This window comes from Sinocyclocheilus anshuiensis, unplaced genomic scaffold (assembly GCF_001515605.1).
Source record: "Sinocyclocheilus anshuiensis isolate Anshui unplaced genomic scaffold, SAMN03320099.WGS_v1.1 scaffold423, whole genome shotgun sequence".
In the NCBI taxonomy this organism is placed as follows: Eukaryota; Metazoa; Chordata; class Actinopteri; order Cypriniformes; family Cyprinidae; genus Sinocyclocheilus; species Sinocyclocheilus anshuiensis.
This window is the reverse complement of record NW_015549610.1, coordinates 1,360,124-1,371,690: the sequence shown is the minus strand read 5'-3', so window position 1 is coordinate 1,371,690 and position 11,567 is coordinate 1,360,124. Positions and strand designations below refer to the sequence as shown.

Sequence of the window (11,567 nt, the reverse complement as noted above, 5' to 3'; positions counted from 1 at the left end):
AAAAATATAAAAACAGTTCTGTGACAAGTGATATTGATTTAAATGTATAGAAAAATGTGTTTCACACTTGACGTTCTCATTACATGTTCAGTCTCTGAATAGGCCTATACATATTTCCATATGATAAAGTATGCAAAAAGCAGTATGTCAGTTGAGTAAGCTGTCCAAAGACCTAGTATTCATGATATAACCTTTGTCCTATCCCATTATGTCACAGGATCTGAAAGCTAAAAATCTGTAAGCTATATATATATATACACACACACACACACACAAACATACAGTGCCGTGAAAATGTTTTTGCCCCCTTCCTGTTTTTTTTTTTTTGCATATTTGTCACACTTAAAAGAGTCTGACTTGCTTTGCACATTCTCTTTGTAAACACTGGGTTGGTACTTCCGCCTATGTTACGCGTGATCTTTCTAACGTGATTATGTAATGCGTGAGGTCAGGCTGGTGCAATACCAGCATTTATGATTAAAAAGTACATACATTTTTACTGGTTTAAGAAAACGACTGATCATTTCACTAGATAAGACCCTCATTCCTCCTCTGGAGAGCCCTTTGAAGCTGCATTGAAACTGCAATTCGGACCTTCAACCCATTGGCCACTATTTGGAGAAAAATCCTGGAATGTTTTCCTCAAAATCCTTGATTTCTTTGCGACTGAAGACAGATAAACATGAACATCTTGGATCAAATGGGGGTGAGTAAATGATCAAAAATGAAATTTAATTCTGGAAGTGAACTAATCCTTTAAAATTTAAGCACCAACTCTGACATCTGAATGTATTGCAATCAAGCAAGCGAAAGAACTAAATAAGGATAGATTTGAGGAAAGAAATGAAGAAAAACAGAACAGCACAGAGATGAAGAGATTGCACTGAAGTTCAAAGCATTGGCAGTAAATTCTGAGACGGGTTGAAGGTGAGAGGTCATGTGCGCTGGCCGTGTGTCCCGCAGCAGGCCCATGGAGATGAAAGGGGACAGAGCGGTGGTCAGACCGGAGGGGCTAGGTCACAGTCACCTATCTCCCAGCATGCTGCACAACGGACAACTCACCCCGACCCTGACCCCACTCTGCAGCCAGGACCTCACTCTCAACCAGGAAATGAGCTTCCTTCCCTAAGCCTCACCCAGCCAACAAAACACACAACGACAAAAAGATACAAAAATGCTGGCTCGATCAAACTGGGGCACTATAATGTAACGCAAAATCCAGTTGGTCAGGATGCTCAAACAAAGCAATATATTGATAGCACCACACAATATGATCAAATCAAAATGATCACATTTAACCTATTTTTAACCAGTCAAACCGATTGTAAATTTTGACATTCATTTCCATGCACGTTTATAAATGTTTTTAATTTATAGCTTTAAAATGCACAACAAAATTGGAGAATAAAGAATCTTGCTTCATACATACAACATGTTGGAAGTCTGACTGGAACGGTGGTTCCTAAGGTGAACCAGCTGAGTTTAGGAAGAAAGTAGAGAAAACATTGGGAAAAATTCAGGGACGGAATATCTTAATGAAAACCACAAATATGCGTGCACACATAGAAAAGCATGGGTCATTCAAAAGTTGACCTTCTCTCCCTGAAAAAAAAACACACATGCTCTAAGGGCTGTTTTCACAAAGCTTAATCAAACCGTCTCACAGGTTTCATCGTGAATCCAAACTGAGAATCCAATAGACTTCTCATTAAATGAAAACTGCCTTGACCAAACATTGTCAGGAATTCAGACGGAGAGATATATCTGCCTTAGGCCAGGCAATATTGGCTTTTAGAGAGCAAAAACATAAAGGCAGAGGACTTTGGCATGAGTGCTGTTATTAAAAGCCCTAACAAGGTCACAGATCATAGGTTCAACCGTAATCCTGGATCCTATTAGTAACTGAAACATTCACTTACCAGCAAAGGAAGTAATAAAAGAAAGTAATGTGAAGAGGTAGTGGATGGCATCAAATAAGTGAAAGCCATCGAATATATCTGGAAGGAAAGGGTGGATATGTAGATAGAAAAGAAAAGAATGGAATAAGATGAGCTTCCATCAGATTTCAAGAATAATCACTTACAGTTCCAACTAAAGGGTAGATAAAGCCTGCCCCGATGCTGGCACGGATGTCTCTGATTGGCAGGATAAAACCTGTGGGAACACCTTTTTTCTCAGGCATATGAGAGAGAGACAGGTGGGTCTTGGCCATGCAGATGGGAAGAGCACCAAAACCCTGTGAGAGATCCACAGACAGTTAATATCCACAAGAGACATTCACATCATTGGCTCTGGGCTCTTGACATCCATTAGCCATTATGTTGTGAGATGCACTGCTTCACTGAATGTAATTCAAACCCATTGGGCCAAGATGATCTAACTATTTAATATCATTGAACACACAGCTCATGAAACCAACATCAAACATCAAAAGATGGTGAAACTTAAAAATGTTGAACAAATAGAAGCATTCAAATTCTTTTACATCGTAAATGTCATTAGACTTGGCAGATTTCTATGAATCAGTTCAAACCACCAGTTTCAATCAATTAATTCAAAATTATCTTCTTGTATATGAAGTATATTATTTTTAAACTATGTATTGTTATATTGGTGCTTATAAATTAAAATAAGAGATTGAATATTAAAAGGTTGAAAATATTTATATAGCCTTTAATATTTAAATTAAAAAAGCTCAAATATCAAAACGATGTGCATTTTTTATGTTCAGTGGCAATGTCCAGCCTTCTCACCTGTTGATTGTAGTAGTCTATCTTAGCTTGAGCCTCAGGTGAAAGCTCAATGTCATCAGCACCATAAACCTTCTGTGCAATAGTCCGAATTTTCTCTACAACAGAATCCTGTTAAAAAACACATGGCTTATTTAACAGAACAAGAAAGTAAAAGATGTATGGAAAAAGAACAAAAATCATTTAACATTCAAACAACTGAATTTTCAGCTCTAAAACGTAGCTTCCGCCTATCTGGTGGTCATACAACCCTCCCAGCAAGTTTGTGTAGAAGGTTGGGATAGCAAGTGTCCAGACCTCTAATAGGATAATAGAGAACAGGCAAAGCCAAGAGCAGAGATTACCGCGCCTTTCATAGCATCACTTAATCAAAGTCACAACCTCCAAAACTCACTAAGGTTAACTCAAACCAGCTGATGGCCCTACAGCCCCCCACCTCAACCTGACATATACACAATGGGAGCAACACTTAGCTCATCGTACAAGATACGATCATGCTTAAACCATACATCAGAGTCAATTTGCTCGGCCTTAGTGAGGATTTGTTTTTTACCTAAGCTCAGTGTTTACTTTGTTAGGGTTTGTAGTTTTTGGCCTCACCTGTAGATTGTACAGGAATTGGAAATAGTTCTTCTGAGATGCAACTTTCTTCACAGCCTGTGCCAGCTCCACAGAGCCCCGCCCACCTCTGGACCAATGATGACACTGCACAGCAGCTGAGGCCCCAGAAGCCTCTGCGATGCGACACACCAGGTCGATCTCTGCTTGAGTGTCAGTCCTTCACAGATAGAGAAATGTCATTCTGACAAGGCAAATCCAAATATCACAGGGCAAACAACAACACTTTGGCTAAATATGGTCATTAATCAAAAATTTTCCAGACATACTGGAAATACACACCTAAGTGCAAATAAGCTCAATTTGGACACCATCTGTTGCTGTTTTTGATCAGACACTCTCTTTAAAGGGATAGTTCACCCAGAAATGAAACTATTGGGGTGAACTATCCCTTTAACTCTTGATATTCTGGTTTACATCAACCATGGCTTTTTTTAAATGGTTTAATTAACCATAATTTTCAAATAATTTTTTCATGTTTTGGGAAGAAAATGCATGTTGCACAGTATGGGTTTTTCAGATAGACCTATTCTTACTTGAAGGCATTCAGAGCAACAACCACAGGGACTCCAAAGAGATGAGCGATCTGAATCTGCTTCTTCAGGTTACTGCAGCCGTCTGCAACCAGCTGCAAATTCTGACAGAAAAAAGTAAACATGGATGTTTAAAAAAATAAAAAGAAGAAAAAAAATTAGTCTCTAAATTTCAGGCTTAAATATAATTAAGGTTTAATTTGAAAGATTTTAAATAAGAACATTTAAGATAAAATTATCTAGACAAAAAAACGGAAAGCATTAAAATCTAATAAAAAGTTGGTTCTGAATGGTTAATCAGGGTCTTCATTAGAAGGATGAGTCGGTTTGTCTTGGAGAACGTCATCCCACCAGCTGAGCTTTCCAGAGGAAACTTCCTGCTCTTTTTTTCCAACTAAATAGTCGCTCCTGGAGCAGAACTAGTCCCAGAGAATAGTGATTCAAAGCTCAGGAGACATGCTTTGGTGCTTTCTGTTTCTCATTACAGAACCGCACAATTAGCTTAAGCACTTGAGTTATTTTCTCAGCTGGGGTTGCTTTAGAGAGACTGATGAAAAGCAGGTACAGTATTTTTTAGACTACAACTCCCATTACACCTCTGTGTCTCTAGCTACAACAACACAGATTGTATTTACCGTTAATTGAATAACACAAACCACATTAGGGAAGAAGGAGGGAGCTGGAGGGGGTGGAGATGATGTTTTCTGGGCCTCTGCCTGAACGAGGTGGGGCAGACACTTATTAATTTACTCCCCTACCTCCTTCCAACCCTCTTTATTTTCATCCTGCCTTTGGGGAGCAACATCGCCACTTATTGTTGGAGTAGGATAGTACATACGTAAAAAAAAAAACATCTTGCTCTTACTGAAATTAAATCACTAAATGATTAGCTCTACAATATGGTCATTTGCCATAAGACTGGGAAATAAACATTGCTTACCTCACTGATATATTCTTTAGGCAGTGGTACACCAGCTGTAACCTTTCAAATATACAGTAAATATAAAAAGTAGTAAATATATGAAATGTATTTTTAAAGCAGTCAGGCATATAAAGGGATGTGTGAATATGCGCACAGCTACACACACATACTTACATTTGGTCCACCTCCATGCATCTTCAGAGCCCGTACAGTGGCTACAAGCACCACAACATCAGGCTTCAGCCCAGATGTTCGACACTTAATGTTGAAGAACTTCTCCATGCCAATGTCTGCACCAAAGCCAGCCTCCGTCACTGAGCAGGGAATAAGAAAAATAAACAAATTGTTGAGAGCTTTTGCAAATAAGATCTTGATATATAAACTGCTCTATTGTGCAAGTAAACAAACATTCTGTATCAATACCTTATTATTATTGCAGAGCCGGATAAGAAATCACTCACACATGCTTTCTCACACATACGCATAAAAGCAACCTACAGGTTTTCAACTATTTTCCACTATATTTTCCTTTCGCCTGCAAGTTTTGTTTGTTTTGTGTATGAGAGACATCTACTGTTTGTGTTTAAACTAGTCGGTATTAATGTGTGTATGTGCCATTGAACAGAAAAAGCATGTGTGGAATATTTCCACGTATCCTTTTTTCCCAGAACCCTGCAAGCTTCCTGTGCTACTTCCCAGGCTTTTGGAGCAGGAGGGAATGGGAAGGGTAATGTTGTTATTTCCACCAGAGAGGTCTGGCATATTTTCTGAGGCTCTGCATGTTTAATTGAGTGTATGTTTGTGTGTGTGGCAGTCTGGCATTCGGTTTTGAACAGAGGTAATCTCCTGAAGATAAGTCTTTTGTTCAGTCGCACATGCATCAGGTCTCCGTCACCTACAGTTAACTTTAAGTACTTTAAATTACCATAAGAGGAAAAGAGCCACAAATGTGACCCTGGATCACAATACCAGTCATAAGGGTACATTTTTTGAAATTGAGATTTATACATCATCTGAAAGCTGAATAAATAAGCTTCTCATTGATGTATGGTTTGTTAGGATAGGACAATATTTGGTTGAGAACTATTTGAAAATCTGGAATCTGAGGGTGCAAAAAAAATCAAAATACTGAGAAAATTGCCTTTAAAGTTGTTCAAATGAAGTTCTTAGCAATGCATATTACTAATCAAAAATTATGTTTTGATATTTATGGTAGGAAATTTACAAAATATCTTCATGGAACATGATCGTTACTTAATATCCTAATGATTTTTGGCACAAAAGAAAAAACGATAATTTTGACCTATACAATGTATTGTTGGCTATTGCAACAAATATACCCGTGCTACTTATGACTGGTTTTGTGCTCCAGGGTCACAAATGTTTAAACAGAATATAAGAAATCTCATGCTTTCATTTTGACAGCATGTCAAAGGAGGCTGAATAAGTTTAGGAGAGAGAAGGTATGTTTAGGACAGAAGGAAGAAATAATTAGTAAAGAAAGAAGAAAAGAAGCCACAAGATAGAACGGAAGGAAGATATGCATGCACAGGAAGAAGCATTTCTATGTTTAGGAAGGAAAGAAGGAAGCCATGAAGGAAGAAATGCAGGAAATAAGGCAGGCAGGAAGGAATGTTTAGGAAGGAAGAAAGGAAGCCATGAAGGAAGAATGGAAGGTGGGACCGAACAGACAGGAAGGAAGAAAGGAAGGACTGCAAAGGAAGGAAAGAAGGAAGGAATATTTAGAAAGGAAGAAAGAAAAGGAGAAAGGCAAGTAATAAGGAAGGAATGCCTAGAAAGGGAAAAATATTTTAGGGAATGTTTAGGAAGGAAAGACAGAAGGCAGTAAGAAAAGTTTAGGAAGAAAAGAAGGAATAAATGTTTAGAAAGAAGAATGTATGTATGTTTAGGAAAGAAGGTATGTTCACAAAGGAAGGAAGGTAGGTAAGTACAGTATGTACAGGAAAAAGGAAGGTAGTAATGTTTAGGAAAAAATAAATTAATATTTAGGAAGGAAAGGAAGCAAGGAAGGTAGGTTTAGAAAAGGAAGGAAGGATGAAAAGGAGGTGCAAAGCACTTAAAATGCTAAATTGAATGGCCTGTTTCCTACTGTATAATACTGACAACCATATAATACTCATTTTAGTAACTCAGTAATCATTTTATTTTGTGTATAGGGTCACAGAAGAAACATATATGAAAGCACAACCTGTGTGTTTGTGTGTGAAACAGGCCAAAAGCCACGGAATATCCTGGAGGCAGTGCTCATGACCTTGGGACGACCGGATGCTGTAATAAACTAAACCACCATATATGAGACTCGCTCTAAACGAGTGTACATCACCAGGCCTTGTGTCGCTCACACACCAGTCAGGTACAGATTCACAAAGGCAATGTGAGGCAAGGAGAATGTAACTGCCCTTCACGAACTTTCAGTGAATTAATTTATCAGACCATCTGTGAGTCTGAGGCATGGGCGCAGTGATTTTGGTTTGAGTAGACTAAAGGTTACTAACATGCTGCTCTGGTATTCCTGAGTACTGCTGTGGTTTTCCTGTGAAGCACTTCTGTTGTGTATAATCAGCTGATAGGCAGCGTCCTCCCTCTCACCCGCAGCAAAAACACTACATACCACACATACCTTGGCATCAGGTAACGCATACACACGTCCCCCTCCTTCACTGATATTTCGCAAAAGTCAACAACTCCCAGCATTCCTGCTGTTTGTTGAGGCTGATGCTCCAAGTCTAATATGGACTTCTTTGAATTCAAACACAAGACAGAGCTGCTTGTCTTTCGTAATACAATAAATCAAACAATTCATTTTTTTCTGTCCTCCACAGGGGCCTCTAGTAAAGTTTCTAGGGCTGTACAATTTGAGAGGGAAAGAAAAAAAAATGAATTATGATTCCTCAAAAGGATGTAATAAGATATAATAATGATTATTATTAAAACATTAAAATTAGAAACATTACTGTTTTAATATTTAACTGTAAATAAAAAATTAAGTGCTGCTGTAAAATTACAATATTTCTTAATTTCTTCACTTTCAAATGTTAAACCATCAAATTTTTATTTTATTTTGAAGGAAAATAGCTTTCATTGTTTTCAAACACTTCTAATTAAAAGTGTGGGAAGATAGTTGGCAGAGGAGATACAGAGATGGAGCAGCAGTTGCTGTGAACCGAGCTGCTGAGATGCTGAAAACAGTGTTATGATCTACGTGTGAATAAAAACGCAGTGCCGCGCTTTACTCTACAATATGCAGCACATAGATTTAATTAAATCACAACCTTTGCAATTTGATAATCGCACTAAGCCATATCGTGATTTCGGTAATATTTAGATTAATCATGCAGCCCTTTCAGAAGAATTTACTATTTACACGCTGGCAGAAACTCAGGCATAACAAAAAGTATCCGAAATTCTAGAGGCTGTAACTCAACACAGCTTGGCTTGGATTGGTAGGCAGTGTTTTCATTGGGCTCACACACTTCAGCTTGTCCTTAAATGAGGGGGTGAAGCTTACACTGCTCTTAGTGTGGACCACAGGGCCTCCGCCATTCCCAGCATTCTTTTAGTGTCTGGGACATGTCGCTGGGCAGGGGAGGGATAAGGAATAAAAAGAATAGAGAGGAGCAAAGGAATGAGAGCGAAATGGAAAGAGGAAGTAATAAAGTGAAGGAGAGATGGCAAGATAGTGAGCGTGTGTGTTTTGCAAGGCATGTATGTTCAGGTGTGCTGACACTGAGAGGATTAGTTGGGTTCAGCTTTTAATAAATAAATAAATAACATTTAATAAAGAATCCAGTGTTGAGACAAATTCTATATCCTTGTAGAATGTTATTTCCCATCAATTTGAAAGACGCCATAAGTATGGAAAAATGGTCAATTAACATGCTAAATGGTCACATTTTATATAACCAAAGCTATAAATGGTTAAATTAAACCAGTCCCCCACCCCCAAGAGTTTAGCATAACAGCAATACATTCCACTAGCCAAGTAGCCACTTAGACATACCACTTAGTATAACACTGATTGGCCTTTAATTCTAGAAAATACCCTAATGCAAGTTGCTACTTGCGAGTCAAAACTTGGGATACGTTTTTTTTAAATAAATTATTTTTATTCAGTAAGAATTGATCAAAAGTGACAGTAAAGACATTATAAAAATTTTGTTTTTTTTTAAATAACTTAAAAATGTATCATGGTTTCCACAAAAATATTAAGCAGCACAATCATTTTCAACATTGATAATAATAAGAAATGCTTCTTGAGCACCAGATCAATATATTACAATGATATTATAAATTATATAGGCCTATATTAGATCATGTGACACTAATGACTGGAGAAATGGCTGATGAAAATTCAGCTTTCATCACAATAAAGTACATTTAAAATAACTTTTCTAATTGAATACATTTCAAAATTGTAAAATTACACAATATTACTGTAGTTTTGATCAAATATCATATATAGAACTTTTCAAAATCAAACAAATTCTTAACAGTAATGTTTTACATATTTTACATTATATTTTCAGTACCATATAAAAATCATGTAATTCTATTTAATTGAATGTTTAATGTTAATTATTAGTCGTTTCAGAAAAACAGGACTGCATTGCTTAAAATAAAGTTTATAGATTTATATACAGAGAATCTAAATTTTAAAAGGCTATTTTTTTCTAGAACAAGACATGATGGATGTGTTTTTAAACAGACATTACAAACGGCTACCTTTTGGGTAGCAAGCATAATACTATTCTGTGGGGGGCATCAAATTTTGCATGATGCCAGTTCTTTGTAAGCAGGAGTCTGGTTTGAACCAGAGAACAACTCTACTGTTGTTGTTCTAACTTACCCCCAACATAGCCTTTGTCCCTGGTCAATTAATGTATGACTATAAAAAGCAGATGCAGTGTGTGTGCTACTGAATGTGTATGTTTGTGTGTGTGTATACTGTATGTGTGTGCACTCACCAACAAAGCCCTCTTCTCCAACTAGTTTAAGAGCCAACTTGTCTGCCAAGACAGAGGAGTTTCCATGGGCGATGTTAGCAAAAGGTCCAGCATGCACAAACACTGGAGTGCCCTGACATGACAAAGACAAACAACATCAATGCAAACCATTCGATGCAAACCAAGTCACACCTGCATCCCAAAATATCACATTAGCAGCTGTGCCTCAAGATTACCTGAAAATTACTGTAGAAATTTTAAATTAAGAGCTGGTGATGTAAGATTAATGTGGACAATTTTGTGTAAAACATATGTGGTTGAGACTTTATTTGTTAGCACCATTTTATATTCAGCAACAATAAAATTTAAATAAGTCTGTTTCATCATCAAGAGCCAGAAAGCATTTAAAGCTCGGGGTTATCAGTTCAAAACTCATATTTTCACAGATGTACTTTGTAACTTCCCAAACACTGAAAAGTGACACTGGCAGCTGAAAGGACAGGAAGGAGAGAGTGCAGGAAGATGGAAAATGGAGTACATACAAAACAAAGAACGGAGTGATGGTGAAGTCATTTAAATTCAGGAAAAGGATGCAAAACCTGTTAAATAAATTAGCTCTCCATCAAATGGAACGAGACCACCTTCCTTTATTTACCTAAACTTTTATCACTGTATCCCAGCATCCTTCATTCACTGCCTCTGTAGGTGCTTATATATGTGACCCTGGACCACAAAACCAGTCTTAAAGGGGTCATATGATGCTGCTAAATAGAACATTATTTTGTGTATTTGGTGTAATGAAATGTTTATGCGGTTTAAGGTTAAAAAAACACATTATTTTCCACATACTGTACATTACTGTTTCTCCTCTATGCCCCGCCTTTCTGAAATGCGTCGATTTTTACAAAGCTCATCGGTCTGAAAAGCGAGGTGTGCTCTGATTGGCCAGCTATCCAGTGCGTTGTGATTGGCCGAATACCTCAAGCGTGTGACGGAAATGTTACGATATCATCTTACCATATTGTGATGTCCTGTCCGGCCGGAGCGACGAGACAAAAACATTCAAACCAATTATAAACGAGTCATTTGTTGCATCCAGTGGGGACATAATTACGGATTATAATGACTTATACTGTCTTTTTACGCGTTGCGTTGCGCCGCGTAAACATAAAACCATGTCTGCATTTGTGATCGGAGAAATGACAAACAACAAGTGCTACTCTACACTCTACTCTACCCAAAAAAAACTTGCGTTTGAATCGTCAGTGGCAAATTCTTTAAATATAAAAAACGTACTTACAGTCTGTGAGTCAGAACAGCCGGCATTGTAGTCTACTCTACCAGGATCAGGAAACAGTCCTCCATAAAATGCGCTGGACACATCTGAATATTTGGGTTAAACTGTTCTGGAACAGTGTTGGAAATACAACTTAACCGCTGATTTCTAGACGTGTCCTCTTTTGGAAGGCCAAACAAAGTAGTTTCGCTTTCACAACGAAACAGCGTCACACACCGCGGCCTTGAGTGAGCGGAGGCCGGAGGCCTAGAGTGAGCGGAGGCCGGCTTGAGTGAGCGGAGGCGGGTCATCATGTAATAAGACCGACGGAAAATGAAAAGTTGAGATTTTCTAGGCCGATATGGCTAGGAACTATACTCTCATTCCGGCGTAATAATCAAGGAACTTTGCTGCCGTAGCATGGGTGCAGTAGGCACAATGATATTATGCAGCGCCTGAAAATAGGCTTATTGGAAGTTACCTAGCTGGGGACTATTTTCAGGT

General features: G+C 38.0%; 1 protein-coding gene across 1 annotated transcript in view; it reads right to left on the bottom strand.

Moving 5' to 3' along the window:
• LOC107659212 (monofunctional C1-tetrahydrofolate synthase, mitochondrial-like) overlaps window positions 1–11,567 on the bottom strand; it is a 44,553-nt gene that overhangs the window by 9,660 nt on the left and 23,326 nt on the right. Inside the window, exons 20-26 of the mRNA XM_016448078.1 lie at window positions 9,809–9,920; window positions 4,998–5,137; window positions 4,842–4,883; window positions 3,905–4,005; window positions 3,351–3,528; window positions 2,754–2,861; window positions 2,084–2,236 (exon numbers count right to left, since the gene is read on the bottom strand). Of these exons, the coding sequence (XP_016303564.1) occupies window positions 2,084–2,236; window positions 2,754–2,861; window positions 3,351–3,528; window positions 3,905–4,005; window positions 4,842–4,883; window positions 4,998–5,137; window positions 9,809–9,920 (834 nt within the window). The remainder of the gene's footprint in view (window positions 1–2,083; window positions 2,237–2,753; window positions 2,862–3,350; window positions 3,529–3,904; window positions 4,006–4,841; window positions 4,884–4,997; window positions 5,138–9,808; window positions 9,921–11,567) is intronic.